Source organism: Phodopus roborovskii, unplaced genomic scaffold (assembly GCF_943737965.1).
Source record: "Phodopus roborovskii unplaced genomic scaffold, PHOROB, whole genome shotgun sequence".
Lineage (NCBI taxonomy): Eukaryota > Metazoa > Chordata > Mammalia > Rodentia > Cricetidae > Phodopus > Phodopus roborovskii.
In genome coordinates, this window is record NW_026126410.1 from 7,845,097 (window position 1) to 7,863,661 (window position 18,565).

The 18,565-nt window shown below is 36.4% G+C and overlaps 1 protein-coding gene across 2 annotated transcripts in view; it reads left to right on the forward strand.

Moving 5' to 3' along the window:
* The window catches only part of Asb5 (ankyrin repeat and SOCS box containing 5), a 47,110-nt gene that overhangs the window by 3,988 nt on the left and 24,557 nt on the right, over positions 1 to 18,565 (forward strand). The window contains exons 2-3 of one of the 2 annotated variants that reach the window (XM_051182428.1): positions 1,138 to 1,261; positions 2,993 to 3,087. In XM_051182428.1, the coding sequence (XP_051038385.1) occupies positions 1,138 to 1,261; positions 2,993 to 3,087 (219 nt within the window). Of the gene's footprint in view, positions 1 to 1,137; positions 1,262 to 2,763; positions 3,088 to 18,565 lie in introns of those variants that run through there. The other variant, XM_051182430.1, reaches the window with a different exon arrangement.

Consider the following 18,565-nt stretch of genomic DNA (forward strand, 5'->3'; position numbering starts at 1 on the left):
TGGTTCATAGACTTTGGAGCTGGATACAATTGTTGACAGTTTTTCTCTTGCATAACATCTTTGGACACTTTAGGAGCTATTCCTCAGGGAAGAGACTTCCAAGTCACTTCCAATTCAAATCTCCCAAGTTGTGTGTCCAAAGTACATGATGTCTTCAATAATCAGGTCTTACTTTTAAGGTCGTGAAGGCAACCAGGGAAAATGACAATATTCTATATCGTTTTAGGGATTCCCATGCCTGATCTAGGGTTTTTGTTAGACTGCTACCCTTGTGGGGGGACAACATACGTTATAACCACAATCACTAATTTCACTTAAAGTAATATATATGTGTATCTATGTACAATACACATATCTGTGTCTATATTTTTAATTAAAGTAATATGATTCCCTATGGCATTATCAAGCATTGTTATTGTACTTTTCCATTCTCCCTCCCTCTCCTTCTGTAGTTCCCTCCTTCTGTTCTCCAGATAGAGTCCACACCCAATTTTTTCTGATTTTCACTCTATAATTCCTGTACCCCACCATTATCTTCTCTAGACTTAACTGCATGAGAGAAGGTGAGGTGGAAATCATATAAAACAGTACTCATGTATTCTCAAGGAATATATTAAAAGAAGAAAAAGCAAAAATTTTATTTGACCCAGAAAAAAAAAAAAGAAAATTCTAAAGGCAAGAAAACTGATATATTACCAATCATTTAAGATGTTATTTTGGAGTCTTTTATGTTGAGATTGGCATCTGACTTGTATTTCTGAGTCCATTTATTGTGCTATTTTATTAGGCCTTCAAATTAAGAAACTATCAGGTGACACATTTTATTATGGGTGAGTGTTATCTTCATAAAACAAAGATGTGAGAATGAAGGAATATATATTTAAAAAAACTAAATTTCATATCTGGAAATAAAACCCTACATATTGTGTGGTAGTTTTCTCCTAGTAAAGCAGGAGGGATTTAGGCCTGTTGAGCTGATGACGACAGCTTTAGTGAATGGAAGTGTTTCTTAGCCCCAAAGAATCTAGGCTGCTGAGTAGCTGCTGTGTAGGGAATTATTTATAATAGCATTTACTGGTAAGTGCCTTAGACAGGCACTTAGATGTGACTAAGGGAGGTTTATTTCTGATTCCAAAGCACTGGAGTGGAAGTCATGCCGTGACTCAGAGCATTGTGATGGTCCAGCTGTCCACAGGCTCATCTCCAGTGTGTGCTCAGACACCACCATGACAGACAGAAGACTCACCAGAACACAATTTCAGTGAGTTCACTTGCTTGACACAGTTTCCACATCAGTGGCAGAGAAGACCATGTGGTCACTATGGCTTCAATAGCAGTTTGCACCATGTCCCAAAGGGCTCATGTATTCACCCTCCATGTCTGCATTGTCTTAGAAATATTTGGTGAAAGGCAGACTATTTAGATAAGATACACAGCATGAAAATGACAAGTCACACTTATCAGTGTGCCACCTCACAGATATAATCTTTTCTTCAGCCAGGGCTACTGTTGTGTATGTCTTGTTACTTTGAAACCTGAAATGAGCAGACCCTAAGTCTGGTGATATAAACATATATTGGAATATTTTATATTAGTGCATTTTTTTCACTTAAATGCTCAACTGTTAGAAAGGAAATATTTCCAAAAGAAAATAAAAGGAAATAGGATTTATGAAACAAAACTATGTACATCATTTTTCCAAGTAATTGATTCTATTTCACTTTTAAACTGTCATTTATATGTGAGAATACATAAGACTACCCCTATATGCATAAGATGCCCATATATCATATTTCATTCCCCAATGGATCATAGTTATCCTAGATTGTAGGTCTAGAAAGTACATTGTAGGTTGATCATAACTGACCTATGATTTAGTTTGTTCGGTTTTGCAGGTTTTGCAAAACACGATTGTTTAGCAATTTTTTTTTTTTTGTGTGTGTGTGTGTGTACCATCCCCTTCCCCCAGGATGCCCTCTCATTTTCGGTCAGAATTCGGCTCTTCTTGTGCATTCAGCCATGATGCTTTGTCTTTTATCTATCTGAGTTCTTGCATTTCTCCTCTAAACCATGCTGCACAAGTCATGTTAGTTCTTCTTGATCTCCTCAGCATATCAGAAACAGCTGATAGGTGTTTTAAAGTGTTACACTGACAGGTTAAGTCTATTAATAGATGTTCAGACAGTATATATATGTGTGTGTGTGTGTGTGTGTGTGTGTGTGTGTGTGTGTGTGTGTGTGTGTGTGTGTTCATGAGCAACGGATTTAAACCCTTGAGCTACAACAGTTAACTTCTCTTCAGTATTCTGTATATTTTTTTACATGAACCATGCATATACAATACACAAAACTTTTCATTTTCTTCTTTAAATTACATTTATTTATTTAGTATATGTGGGTTCGTGCGAGCACGCGAGCATGCATGCATGCGCACTCTTACCACATGTGTGGAATTCAGAGAACAAACAGAAGTGGGTTCGAGTGCTGGAACTCAGTTCTCCAGGCTTGGTGCCAGGAGCCTTTATGAGACACCTCACTGCCCTCCAGTTGTTCTTGATAATTAGATACCAAAAAAGGAAACCATCGGCATTATTTATTTCAATACTTGACTCCTGAAACCCAGACAGAAAGTGGGTGTATCATTTTATATGGAGAATGGAAAGTCAGGAGGCTTGCGAAACGTGATTTGGTTGCTTCCATGGAATATTGTCAGACCAATAGGAGCTGGTGAAGAACTTTTATGGACAGTATAAATAATTTGAGCTGTAGACATCGTTACCAGTTGATATTTTCTTTCCTGAGGACCAGCTGTTCAAGAGCACCTAGGAACAGAGCCAGGCACAGTTGAGACTCGGCTGGCACTTAGCACCGTGGCAGATTCCTCTGCAACAATGTCGGTGTTAGAAGAAAGCCGGCCGTTTGCTCAACAGCTATCCAATGTCTATTTTACGATACTATCCCTTTTCTGTTTTAAACTTTTTGTGAAAATCAGCCTTGCCATCCTTAGTCATTTCTACATCGTGAAAGGCAACAGAAAGGAGGCCGCCAGGATAGCAGCTGAATTTTATGGAGTAACCCAAGGACAAGGTACGTTTATGATAGCAGGCTCCTATTTCAAGTTAAGTTGAACTATCATTTGATCTACAATCCAAGAAAACATCACAGGTTCTCTTTATGGAACATTTTGTAGACTTTAGTGGAAGGACGTTCTTGTAACTTGCTTCATTGGCTTCATGAAAAAGAAAGTTATTTTTCAGTGTAAATGTTTGGGCAATGTGGAAATACAGCATTTATTGTAGATATCCTTGCCTAGTTGTAATCAGTAAAAAACTTTCAACATATCATTTTCCACATTACTGTTTCATAACATTATGAAAAGACAACTAATTTTACTTCAACTGTCCTGTAAGATTAAATTTAGCATTATAATATTTTAAAGGATATATTGAAGTCATATATGAAAGTGTCCAGTCAAGCCTGGTGGTACAACAAACATGTAATCCCAGCAACTCAGGTGTCAGAGGCAGGAAGATTGTAAACTCGGGGCCTTCCTGGGCTTCAGTTTGTTCAAGATCAGCCAAGGTAGTTTGCTGTGATCCTGTCTCACCATGAGAACTGAAAGGAAAGCTGAGGCTAGCTCAGTAGGAAAGGTCCCTAGCATGTGAAAGGCCATAGGGCCAGTCCTCAGCCCTGAACAATTAAAGTAAAATGAAATAACTGTTATTAAAAGTAGAGGACTTCAGAATTGATTTTTGTGCAGTTTTATAATTTTATTGTGAGATGAAACACAGAAATCAGTATTTATGGCACATATTTTCCTAAAGGGATTGATGCTTTGCTTGGATTGTGGAAATTGTTTATTACAGGATAGGTTCATGAATAAGCAAATTTGATGTTTGTGCAACCAGGCTCATCCATGCTTTTTGGAAGAAACTGAAATATGAGAGGAAATAAAGAACAGTACTACCACTCATAGATTTTAAATTTTACAGGAGCATTGTTTGCTGGTGGAGCAATATTCTGGATAGTAAAAAATGATGTGTGTGTTGGTTGAAAAAGTGACATTTTAATTTCTTATAATCTTTCTTTTTACTTCTGATTTGGAATTAACCAAGCCAACATTATGTACATACCCTGATACCCTCTCGGGCAATTTAAATACTCATAGTCAAAACTTAGCAGCATTTTAAAGAGCCCTTTAAGCTTTTTGTGTTGAAACTCATTTTCCTATATATTTTAATTTTTTATGTAATTTGTTTTAAAAATCTATGCTACTGTTGGTGTGTAGGAATGTTGAATAAAGGTGGTGAGTCTCCAGTGGTTTGTAAAGAAGATACTATTGTCCCCTAAGGAAAGTTGCTCTTGTGTAAACTGAGGAACTCATCTACAAACTCTGACGAAAATCTAAGTGCCCCAGGAAGTTCTCATAGAGAAAGTAAAACCTAGGCCAAATACACAGCAACCCTTTACCTCCCAGAACTAATGTTGATCTAGCATTTCAAAGTAGCATCTTTATGATCCATGGAAAATGAAAATGTTATCTGGTAAACAGAGTATTTGAATACTAAATGCAAACATATAAATAGCCTTTAAAACCTGTCGTATTTCTAGATGTGGCTAAGTAAATTATGAGATTATAAGGTGGTAAAATTTATCTTCATGGAAACCTTATAACTCATTATTTCAGAGTAATGCTTTAATCTCCATTTTATGAGAATGCTCATATACAAAGCAGTGAAATGTTGGGTAAAGGAAGAAAGATGTTTCTGCCTTCACAAAGGTGATAGAGGAGACCGTGAAAACATCTTTCTATGCATTTTGGTAAATACAGGAATCAGCCATCCCCTTTTAGGTCATGGTGTTCTCATTCAGGCAATTCCTGGGCATATATAAAATGACTCGGGTCTTTTATTGCCATTATAGTTCTCTAAAATATATTAGAATTGTAGGATTTTTACCAGGTAGTAAAAACACATTACAAAGTTTTTTGTTTTGTTTTGTTTTTTTTAAAGCATACTGTGTTTATAACATTCACTGTGTTTAACACAACTCCTTTCAACCACCATATATTATGCATTATATATTTAACACCGGGACACTTAATTGTAATTACTACTCAGGGTGAGCATAATTGTGTCCAATATTATTTTAACATTAGGAAAATCAATCAAATGCCTTGGGAAAAAATCTTACTCTCCTCTTAAGAGAAAATTATGCCTTGCCCAGGAAAATATTGCTTCTCTATTTTATATAGCTTTTTAAAAATTTTAAATCATAATATACTATTTCTGATTTGCATATTTCATGTTGACCACTCAGGTTTAATTATTGTTGCATAATCAAGCAATTTTCTTCTCCTTTGCTAAGATTATCATTGTCATCCACATTGAATTAGGTTCCGTTCCCACTTCCAGGGCTTACTTAGCCCAATTAATTGCTCCCTAGAATTTCTGGAGTGCAGTTGTCAAATCCATGAAGTAAGGCCGATGTGTGTGTATATTTCATGTCTTAAGAGCAGTGGAAACCTTATTGACAGCATTTTCAGTGTTTTCCCAAGAGCCATAGCACTTCATTAAGAAATAAAAGAACCCCTTTGCTTACCTAATGGTTGTTTCAAGGTAGCTCATTGTGGTAGGCAAGTGTAGACTGTGTTGTTGTTACTGCTGTTATCATCAGTTGGTAAGCCCTGTTCAATCAGGTTTGTGATGAAAGTCTGATTACAAAACAGAAACCCGATAAACTAGCTTAAGATGTTTCCTTCCTGATCCCTGAACAACTCCAGTAAATTTCATAATGCTGCCTTTTCATGTCTGAAGACTTCTTGACACTACATCATACCAATTAGCTTCTCTAATTTTCATATACATTTGTTTTTAATTAGTTTTTATTTAAATTAAAAATGATCTTATTTTACATACCAATCCTAATTCCTCTCCCTCCCATCCTCCCATTCTTGCCACCATTTTCCCATTCCACCCCCATCTGCTAGGGGCAGGACCTAGGCCCTCCCCCATGTGTTTAGACTAAGAGAGTATCCTCCATAGGGAATGGGTTCCCAAATCCCATTTGTGCATTTTTGCTCTAGGGATAAATACTGGTTCCACTGGAACAAGCATAAGGCCAAACAAGGCCCCTTGAACATGGGTGTCAGTTGGGGTATCATTGCTGCAGTTAAATGATTAGAGCCTGTTTTCCATGGGATAACTTCAATTATAAATTTGCACTATACATGGAGATTGACTGTGAGACTAGCAAGAACTGGAATGTACTTCCACCTGTAATATTAAATGGTGAAGAAAAATATAATGCCGGAGTACATCATAATTTATGAAATCATTCCAAAGTCCCAGGAAAAGACATTAAATACCAATAAATACCCCAAGACATGTCAAGAGCTCACTCATGTTAAGGGCAATATTTTTCAAGTTCAATCTTAGGCTATATGAATTACAGCAATTTTACCTTTAAGCAAATGGAGCCAGTCCTAAACATCTGTTTCTTGAGTCTCCTTGACAGTAAGAAAATGTATTGTTCTTTGGCATAAGTACTTTTACATGGAATGCTGAAAAATTATTTTCAGATACACTAATGGAAGTGAAGCTAAACAATTAAAAAGTGTCTTTTCACATTTGGACTGTCACAGAGATACTTTCCCAGAAGAGGCAGATGTTGTCTTGCTCTCAGGAGTGCCCAAAGGATGGATTTCAGTAAGCACAAGAGAGCAAATAGCATTTAATAAAGTAAAGAACATATGAACTAGAAAAACAAAAATTAGACCCAGATATGAAAGAATTTGAATATGAGACAAATAATTTCAGTTTTTGAACATACTAGGAGTCATGACTGTTGGAGTATATATAGAGTTGGGAAGATTAAAAAATAAAGTAAATAAAAACAATTTATTATAGACTTACATAGTAGTAATTGAAGTTGCCCAGCAGGACATGTTTGGAGTAAGTAGACCAGTTGGGACCTTGCCAGAAGTATATGAGAAGCTACTTAAATTTATACCTGTATTTGTGTTTGTGCCTGTGTCTGTATCTCTGTGAAAATATCACAGTGAAACACCTTTTTTGTTTTCTTGTACGCCAAGTAAAAACTTCATTTTAAAAATGAAGACTGTGTTTAGTCTAATAGTGATTATATGACTGGAAAAGAAATAATAACAGAAACAAAAAGGAATAATCTAAGAATGAATCTGTGATGCCTTTGAAGAACAATGGCATAGAGAACATTTATGACTTTAGACTAAGTAGGTATCTCAGAATTATATATTAGCCTGTCGATCAGAGTGGGAATTAACCAGCCACACAGGCCAATAGGCATGTCATAAAGGGGACCCTTAGCTGCCTTGTGAATCTGGTAAGCCACCTAACTTCACTCTGAAATGTCAAGAGAAATCAGGACATATCAAAGCTAGACTCTGGTTCTGTTTTTCACCCAAACCCTCTACACTTATTTTAAAAATCACCAATTAGTTTTTTGGTTATGATTTGGTCCCTGTTTTCCCAGGGCTTGTCTGGCTTTCCCATCAGAGTGTTTTAGACTATCTTGAGATTGTACCACTTACCATGAAATAGTGTATTTATCTCTTGATATCAGTGTTTTTTATTTTGAGCTTTTGCTGTTGCAAACTCATCTTTGAAGAATTCGTTTGTTTCAAAACATATTAGATTTCTGATCCTTGAAGGCCATGAACAAAATTTTTGACTGTGGGAAATATCTCAAAATAATATGCCCCTGTGAATCTGTGAGCTGACTTTAGAAATTATCTGGTGACACAGGGAAGTCCTTTTGTGGTGGAGACTCTGAGGAATTTAAGATACATGCAGATTTATCTCTGTGATTCTGATTTCATACATTTCTAAACTGAAGTCTGGCAGCATGGTTATTGTCATACATGCATTTCTTGTCATACATGTGGTTGAAACTTGAAAGTAGGATATAATATAATGTGCCAGCTCCAGATAAATATCAAAATATGTTGTCATTTTACAGACTAGTACAATCAAGGAATAAAAAGAAGCTAGAATTCTAATTATACATGGTGTTTATTACTTTTGTGGTGCTAGGACTGAAGCCAACATGTCATGCAAGTTTGGCATGTGCTATATAAATAAACTATACCCCCAAGCTAGCTTATATCTCTTACTCTATATCAGAAAAGCCTATACCAGGTTTATATCTGCTTTAATAACTAAAATTTACAGTAGCTGTCAGCAATATCAGCAGTGATATGCATTCTGTCATTTCTGAAGAATAATGTTTTGTGTGCTACTGTTTGATTATAAGACTGTTATGGTAGGAACACTTACTTCAACAATGAATACTTTCAGGAGGCAAGTGCGATGGCTTCTTTAATGGCATTCATTACACAAATGCATAAAAACCACCTGAACACATTTTCCAAACTTAAATGAAATAGCTGTACATAGGAATAACTGAAATCAATAGATCTGCTCTTAAATGACAAAAGACATTACACTCAAAAGATGTTTTCATTTGTCCAAGCTCTATTCTATTTTAGAATGCCAGAACATCTTTTCTAGAAGAGGCTATTGTTCCCTGGTGAATTAAAAAAGTTTCAAGTTTAGAAATGAATGTAAGATTTTAATATATTTGTAATTCTTCCTACTCTGGTGAGAAATGCATTAATTGTGGAATTAAGGAACCTAAAAACTCATGGTAGCTTCAACTGGATAAGTATTCCTAGGGATATACTTCTTATGTATTTATTCTCTTCTTCCTTTAGTAATTATAACATTCTGTCTTTCCTTCTTATAAAACCCACAGTTTATTTTCATTTGCCCAAAGTCAAAGGTACAGTATTAGGCACTAAGATAAAATATAACAAAGCCACAGACTCCTTAATATGTCGGGAGATAAATAACCAAATACTTAGAGACACTGTAAATGATATCTGACAAAGCCAAGCAATCACTATGGGCATATGGAAGGAGAGGACCTAGAAGGAGTACACTTGCCTGGGACATGTCAGTTTCAAGCTGTACCAACTGTAAGACCCTCAGAATGAGGAGTCTTCCAGGTTTGGTCGATACCCCAAGAACTCAATGTCCAGTCCAGTTGCTGCAAAACGCAAGAGGCTTTAATGAACAGGAAACGTTTGCGAAAACGGGCTCCTCCAGCAGGCAGGCTAGAGAGAAGCCCCTCCCCTGGGCCCAGGTGTTTTTAAAGGCAAACCCACAAGCTTAGGGAGAGGGTGGGACCCTCTGTCCATTGAGTACGTGTCCCTTGGAGGCTGGATGGTCTGCTATTAGGGTCAGCAGACCTTAGGGCCTCAGGGTGTGCTAATTAATCTTGTCTGGGCAAACCAGAGTTACAGCTATCTCTTTGTTTCCTAAGGACCCTATTTACCACCTGTTGACTCACAGGAAAGGAGGGGCAGTGTGAATTCTTGTCATCTCAGGGCCTGGTGAGAGGAAGCTAGCAAATTCCAAGGAACAGATATTGGTTAGCTTTCCAGGTCAGACCATCCTTCATTTAACTTCACTTTTTGGTCTTTCACCAACAACATTCATGTGCTCTTTCCCAATTGTGCACATGTTCTTTCATAACTTTTTAGAATTTGCAATTCTTTTGCTCCATATGTTTTGTTCATTTCTCAACTTGTCACTTCTGAGTTATATATCTCACACATGCAGCTTTATCCAAAACTCATTTCACTGTTTAAAAATTTTAATTCTAGTAAAGGTACATGCTGGTATTCTCACCTTTACTAGGTGTTTTCAAGGAATGGCATGGTCAGTCCATAAACTCATAAAACTTTATTATCAATGCAGGCAGTAAGGAAATAAAAATGAATTCTTGTTTTCTATATTATAATATTTTTAAGAAATTGGGAAAGTTCTTAAAATTACCTGTTTTTCTTATTTGTTGACATAGCTGAAATAGTTCTGAGTCAACTCAAGACAATGAATATTGGATACCACTTTACTTCTGGCACAGTGTTGTATGCTGCATGCTCACATAGCAATAAATGTACAGTATATACAGAATACATATAGAATATATGCATATATACCTTCTAGACACACTGTATTGAATGTTATATGTTTACATTTGCAGCATATATGTGGGATGGTATAAAACTTGCTTTTGAATTTAAAAAGAATTGTAATTAAGGGTCAAATGTTGCACATGTAAAATAACCAAACATCAAACAAGTAGAAATTCATAAAGTACTAAAATGAAAATGATCACATTTTGTAATAACTGCCATTTTAGAATGCAGTGAGAGAAAAATCTGAGGTCTACTCATAGAGATGGGATAGTTTAAGACAAAAATATATGTTCATGAAGAAGTATAAATAAAACCAAGTTGCACACACACACAAAAAAGATGGCAACCTTAAAATGATAAACATAAGAAGCCTAGTTTATTTTTATTAAAGACTGAAGTATTGAATCTTAGAGCTAATGATACTTGGTTGAGTAGATGCTTTTCTCAAATCATGTATTCACTCAGTTCATTCAGAGCTTTCTGATATCTTCTCTAAATTAAGTATATGAAAGGGTCATTTGTTTTTGGAAGACATAATTGCCACCATAAGTACTTTGTCAGGTCTTTGTTATAATGATTCAATGTGTCATGATCTACATTGTATGAACTGAATATCAGAGAAGGGGGACGGCCTCCTTGTTATAGGTTTAGCAATGTATGTCCGCATAGTGTCTCCAAGTTCTTGTGATGACTCATTGTGTCATACTATATATCATATGAACTGCATGTTGGAGAAGGTGTCTGGCTTCCTTTTTGTAGGCTTAGCAGTCTATGTCCTTATTATATTTCCATGGATTTTCTATAGATCCTGGAAAAAAATTTTAGTATACTAAGCACATCTTCTATATTGAAGAAATATTTTTCACAGTGACTCCCTCCCCCCACTAACAATGAGATAAAAAAGATAACTATTTAGAGTTCAGGCAAGAAAGGAGGAAGGAAGGATATATATGTATGTATGTGTGTGTATATATATGTGTGTGTGTGTATTATGTAAATATGTGTATATGTATGTATGTGTGTATATGTGTGAATATATCTATGTGTGTATGTATGTGTGTTCATGTGTGTATATACATGTAAATATGTGTATGTATGTGTGTGTGTGTGTGTATGAGCTGTGAAGGATATTTGGCATTTCTTCTTCACCAAATGCATAGGGAAAATTTTTTTTCAGCCTTCCTTTTTCAATGTTACAAAATAAACGTGGGCTTCTAGACTGGCAATGTTCAGTTGCTGCAGATAGTGTCTGTAAGTAAACAAGTCCATGTTAAATTTAGAGAAAAACTGGATGCTATATAATTTTATGATCAGCAAAAATCCTACCAGTTTCTTTGAGAAAGGAGTTTGAAGGTCATTTTATTATATTTAAGGGAGTTCTGGAAAATGCTGAAAGACTAAGAAGCTAGGGTGGTGTGGGTAAGATAGGTTTTTCATCATGACTTTCTTTCCCTCTTTAGCTGGAACAAATCTATCTTCATGAGTCTTCCTAAGCTAGGCAGTAGATAAGGGTTTTTCTTTTCCCCTAAAGAATGGGATATTTACAACTAAGCCATTCCAGTTAATATTATTTACTAAGTTGTAAACCCAACAACCCTATATGACCAATCAGCAAGCAACCGTTCAACATTCTTTGCTGGGGATCAGAACAGTTAATGTTTTGGGCCCTTCAGGAACATGCATAACTGTGGAGTGGAATGAGGGCAGCTTTCCCCCAACAGGGCAGCTAAAATATCCATGGCACCATTACCTACCAAGCAAAATAGAAACCTTCAGAAATCCACATACTCTTTCCAGAAGGCTTATAGTCTTAAACTCCGGGCAGAGAACAAACAAACTGAAATGCAACACCGGAATGCCACACATGTTCTTAAATAGAAGCACGGGCTCCTGGGAGCTGTCAAGTGTGCAGTTTGAGTCACAGGAAAAAAGTACTGTTCTCCCTCATAACATCACAAAGTCTCTTATTAGAGTGAGCCAGGTAAGGCTGCCTGAGTGTGGGAGGAAACCATCCATCTAAAAAGATTTCATTAGAGTACAAGAGTGCAGAAGCAAGAATGCCCCTGTCACCCAACTCAGGAACAACTTAACACATCCTTGCCTGGTCACTGATGAGAATTAAAAGTACTTATATTTTCTGAATTCTAACTCAGGAAAACAATGACTTCAACCTCCTTTCAAAAAGCAATTTCTAGGATGATATGGTATGGCAAACTTATGGCTGGATTTCAAAGCTTTATGCTGTTCTTTCCTCTTAAACTCAATTCACTGTGGTAAATTTGTAAAATGAAGTGTCGGTTCCTTTTGAGAGTGAATACACAGAAGATCATGATTAGTATCTTCATAGTGACTCTTCTAATATTCCAAGTCAAAGAGTTGACTAAACCTTGATTTTTTTTTTGGTTCACCCTTATCATTCCCACTTCATACAATTATGATGGAGTGCCTCACTAGCTAAATTTTATGGATTTTTTAGTTAAAGTCAATAAAACAAAAACAATTTTTAAAACAATCTCCTGAATTTTAAGACCTACAACAATACTTGTGCATCTAATTGATTTAGTATTCCAAGAATATGGAAGATGGGAGAGTCTAAGAAAGCCGAGCAATTAGAATTTTTAAAAAATTTAAAAATTTTAAAAAATTTATTAAAGTCAATTGGATTAAACCAATTAAACCAATAAATGAAATTAATTATTTAAAGGTCAATCATCATTATGTTATAGAACCAGAGAATTTAATTCTACAGAGTTACCCTTAAGTTTACAGAATTAAAATTGATATTTTATTTTTAAAATATTTTAGAAGATAAATATCCATGTGAAAAAGAAAGTATACTTAGCACATACCTACTTAACCTGAGATAACTCGTTAAGTATAGAAGAAATGCTAAAAGTATGACAAATAGATATCTCAAGACTTGTTATTCTGAAGAATGAAATCCTAGCTTATGAGTCAAAATATCACTTGATCTCTGAAATGCTGTTCATGGCATAAAAGAAAAGCAATGCCTTAGATACTGAAGAAAGTTGGCAAATATTTATAGAATTAATAAAAGACCCTACTTAGAGAAAATGGGTGTTAAAGTTATGTTACATAAAGTCAAGTAAATTACTCAGACAAATCTGAAGATATATTGTTTATGATGTAATAAAGCCATGGGATTCAGAATGAAAATCTAGGCACAGCCACAGATCCAGGCAGTGATGATACACACCTTTAATCCTGGCAGCCATACTAGCTAAACATAGACGCCAGGAGGTGGTGGCACACACTTTAATCCCAGGACTAGGGAGACAGAGGCAAACGGATCTCTGTTAGTTCAAGACCACACTGAGCTACACGAAATTGATCCAGTCCTAATGAGAAACAGCTCACACAAAGATGATCTCAGCACTTGGGATCACATGCCTTTAATACCAGAACTACAGAGATATATGGAAGAAGCAAAGTTGGTCTTAGGCTATTAGTCTCCAGCCACATTGAGGAGAGCATAGCAGTCTAGGATTGCAGTCTGAGGGCTTGGTGGAGAGCAGTGCAGTCAGGATTGTACTCTGAAGATTCGCGGAGACATTTTGGTCTGAGATAGAGGTAAGAGCTGGTGGCTGGCTGAAAACATAAACTTCAATATCTGTTTCTGGGTTTTATTATTTGTGTTACACAGATCTATTATGGTTCTGGCTTGCTTTAGTTGTGTGATCCATGGAAAATAGCTTAATGTCTACAGACCTCAGTTTCTTCATCAGTAAAGTAAAATTAACAACCTTTACTCCAAACGATTAGTACAAATCTTACATGAGAAATTTGTCTAAAATGACCAAAACCACTTCCTACAATATGTGTCATAGAGCTTATACTTCATTAAATACTAATTTTTTTACATTACAGTGTTATTTTAAAATTTTAGAATGGTATATAATTTGCCATAATTTAAGAATGAAGCTACTGACAGGCTGACCAATCCTAAGTGGCTGGCCCTAAACATTTGTACATAATGATAACACTAATTGGATCCAATTTTTTTTTTGGTGTGTGTGTGTGTGTATGTGTAACATTAATTCTAGAAAAAGAGGTCACAGACTTGAGAGGGTGAAAAGGGCATTAAAGAAGTTACAAGTGAAATAAAAAGGGATAGAAATCATATAAATATAGTATACTCATGCATGAAACTCCAAAAGATTAAAAATTAGAAAAGAAAACACTTTAGGGTTCTAATAATGATCTGTTTGCCAAGATGCATGTACTCATGCCAGGTTTTATCTACTAAGCATGTCTCATATTCCAACTGTGTTAGTTCAACAGGTAAATAAATTCAGAGCTCAAGTGTTTGATTTTGTATGTCAATTTTATACTAATCGATGGGGACCCCAAGATAGCTAATAAGTTCTTATGTGTTCATTAAGTATCTGGAAATGGAGCAATTTCAAGTCAGGTTCTATTGGATGCAAACTATTGCTACTACCATACTTCTACTCTAGTCCTTCACACACACAAAAGAAGCAGAGAATGAATGAAAAAAGTATCGAAGTTCAGATTTGCAATTCTCTGTCCCAGCATCTTCCTTGCTCTCTCTGTTGGCATCCATGATACAGAAGGATTCAGAGAATCTAAATTAGTCAAAAAGTCTACAAAAAACAAAGCTGGCCAAAACCCAAGCAAATAAGCATGAATTTTATGTTGAAGATTCAGGACCTCCTTGGTTGTTTTGGATACCTTAACATCCTTCAGCCATCCTCAGCCATCACATACAGTTAGAGCAAAGCAATGCAAGTAGTTGACTAGTTAGTTGGCCAGGACCTGGGCAGACTTCTCTTTTAGACAGCCTCACTCATAGATGGGAGTGTTATTATTTTTTTTTTTTTGCAAGAATTTCTTCTATGATCTTACCAAGTTAAAGAAATGTTCCTTCACAGAAATTCTTTGAACAGAAATGATTCACTTCTATTAGCTGATGTTTTAAGATCTTGTCAAACATCTGTTCCTGCTAGATTGCAGATAGAGGGCACGTGTGATGAATCACAATACCTGCATTCATCTAGTTCTCCACCCAAATTGTAGGCAGCTTTGTTGCAGATTTGTTTTTCTTTCTGGCAATTGTTTACTGCATTTATACAGTGGGTTAGGGGTCTTTTGAATCATATAACTTTTTTTTTGAGACTTCTAAGCTTCATGCACTTTCTAAGCCTTGGGAGTTCAGCTTCGTGGGTCTTATGCACCTCCCGTCCTTCCAGAGGGAAAGATTAAGTTAGGAGAAAGTAGCTACACAACAGTAAGTACTTCTCATCTTTAGACTTCACTAGTTCAGTTGCTCTTTCTTTAACTCCTGCTGAATTTATGGACATGTTTTAATTAGTAAAGTGGTTAGGATAATGAACAAAAGGTAGACATTTTGCTTTAGCCTATATACACAGCTGGTTTGTTCATTTGGAGGTTTGTGGAGGAATGTGTTATATCTATTGTTGGGAATCCTCAGGACTCTCCTGTAGTCATCTTAATGACAGGGAAGGAGAGAACATCCTCCCTAGTGACTTAGGCCTTCTGCTTGAACAAGACTCATGGCTGATCTACCAAAGTGGACAAGATGCTAGCTTGGCATTTAATGTTAGAATTGAGGCCCATATGATTTATGGCTTTCTGTGGTTTTTGTTCTTAAGTACTTTTGCAAATACACTGAATTTTCATTAAAAAAAAATCAACATAAAACATCTGAACAGCTGCCAGAAACCACGCCTTCTACCATGTGCTGAGTCATGGTAAAAATTGTGTGGCTAGAATTCTGTGGAGAAGGGTTATGTGTAAAATACATTAAGTTCTTATCTATGGTACATATCATATTTGTTTCCCAAGGAGTTGTTGTACACAGACTAGAGAACACATGTAGCTAATTTTACTCTCTATGCTCCTAAGATTTCAAGCTGGCAACCTGTAGAGATATAAGTGTATGTGAACAAAGTATAGGGTGTAATGAAAAGTGTAATGAAAAGTTCAGGGAACACTTTGTTCTTACACAGTGCTACAGGCTATCTCAAAGATTTCCCTTCGTTTAACTTCATTGGATAACGTTTTGTGATATGTGTGGTATTAGTGATTAAATATAGTTTTGCCTTCCTTATTTTGTATTCACTGGTTTGAATTCATTAACCTTTAGTGCCCAGTAGCAAAATAGTATGCTGGGAAGATCTTAAAGTGACAACAGATGCCCCAGGTTACAATGTTGCTTTGTTCTTCATGTTGGTGGTGGTATAACCTAACACTTTATCTTACTATTTTTAAAGATATATTAATTTATTATATATACAATGCTCTGCCTGTACTTATATGTTGAATGCCAGAGGAGGGCACCAGATCTCATTATAAATGGTTATGAGTCACCATGTGGTTCCCGGTATCTGAACTCAGGACCTCTGCAAGAGCAGCCAGTGCTCCGAGTCATCTCCCTAGCCTACACTTTACCTTTAACCTCAGTTTCATCAGCAAATGTGTCAGCCAGGATTGGCTGTGTTTGAATCCCACCAACTCACCCCATCCTGACTGACCCTTGCTTTTGAAACGACCTGGAAACTCACTTCAGAAGCTGAGGCCTTGGACGATCCTCTGTGAGGACACCATCTTGCACATCTCAGCACACTTTGACAGTTCCATTAAGTGCATAAGGCTTTGTGAGTCACTGGGGTAGAAAGTATCTAAGTCTGCTTCTAGTTCTAAAATGCTACATGTTCATATGTAGACTTGCCGTTAATTATTTCTGTACCTGAAAGGCTTTCAACATAGAGAGCTCCAGTTATCCCTTGACATTGTTGTACTCATTATCTCAGCCATCCCATCACATCACTAAACATCCAGGATGCACTCAGCAGTTCTGCAAATGGCAGTTATTTTCGGGTGCCTCCTGTGGGCTTGCAGATGATGTACATTTCTGTCATTTACTTCCTCTCGATATCTCCATGTTGAGTTGGAGCCCACTGGATAAAGTTACTCTTTTATTTACATTGGTTCTCATTGCCTCCACCAAGCACACTTCATGGACTTAAAAAATACTGCTAGGTCATCTTTAGTGTCCTTTTTGCTCCACAAAGATGAACTCTTACTCCTTGGTAGACATGGGAGAAACACCATTCTCTTTGTTGTTGCTGGTAGATAGAGCAGGTATTTGGAAGATGTAGACAGTTTGGGAGAGCAACCCAATAATACTCAGCATGGAATAAAAGTCATCATAAAAGATAATCTTTGGCCTCCATCTAGTAGAGCTGTATGTTTTCTGTTAATACTTTCCTCTTTTAAAAATCATCCTAGATTGTGGTTTCGTTCTTGGTGTTGTTAAGCAGCCTCTTGCTGAAGTTTGCTGCTATGTCCCCTGCATTATGCTAGAACTACTCTCAGTTTTTGCTTTTCTGTATTGAATTGACCAGACCAAAGAAGTTAGTATAAGGTTTCTTAGCAGCATAACAAAGCAGCTAGTTTTACACTGTGAAGTTAGTATGTGGCCACAGGCATTGTGGCTTTTTGCAAACAAGATCTACAACTACCTTTGCTCCACCCAATCTCCCCATTTTGATCTGTGTCCCCAAGTCAGGCTAATAAACAGTTTTATGTAGGACACTAGTTTCTCCTCTTGTCACTTGTCATAGAGCAAGAGTATATTCATAGACATTCATGCTGCAGGCTTTCCCTACATGTATGTTCTTCATCCTTTTGCCTTCCTCCACTTCCCATAAGCACGCATAGCCTACTATTAGGTCAGCTACAGTGAGCCTGAGCCCAGCACCAGGAACAGATCCTTCTTTCTTCCTTTTTTCTTTTTCTTTCTTTTCTTTTTTTCTTTTTTTCTTTCTTTCTTTTTTTTTTTTTTTTTTTTTTTGGTTTTGTTTTTTGAAACAGGGTTTTTTTTTCTATTGTTTTGTAGCCTGTTCTAGAATTAGCTCTGTACACCAAGCTATACAGACATGCCTGCCTCTGCCTCCTGAGTGCTGGGATTAAAGGTGTGTAACTCAGAGAGATCAATCTAACAGATCTTTACTAAGGCCTCTAAGTCATTACAAGAAGATTTAGAATTCATTCATGAATATATCTGGGTAAATTTTCAAGTATTCACTAATTAAATCCAGTATGATGAATGAGCTTTCTAAGAATTTTATTATGAACACTTTTGATTTTAAATAACACCCTGGTTATAAATTGGGAAAAAAAGACTAATGTTTTGATACATGCACAGACAAACTTGTGAGATTTGCTGAGTAAATTACTTGGAAGAAAACCTCAGACATTTCATGTAATCAGTAGGGAATGGATGGAAAACATGATGGCCAATGGGTAGGGACAGCACTGTCAGTAATTGCTCCCAAATTGACATTTTCCATGGTGGTGATCAAAGCCAGAGTTGTGTATGTACTATGCAAGAGCTTCCCAGTAAGCAGCATTCTTGGGCTTGTTGATAGTATTTTATAGATTGGCCTCAGGAACAATAGAATTAGAAATAAAATATGGAGCTAATCAAGGGAAAATCAGGAGAACTGCATTGACATAATGAAGTAATGAATTGGATTA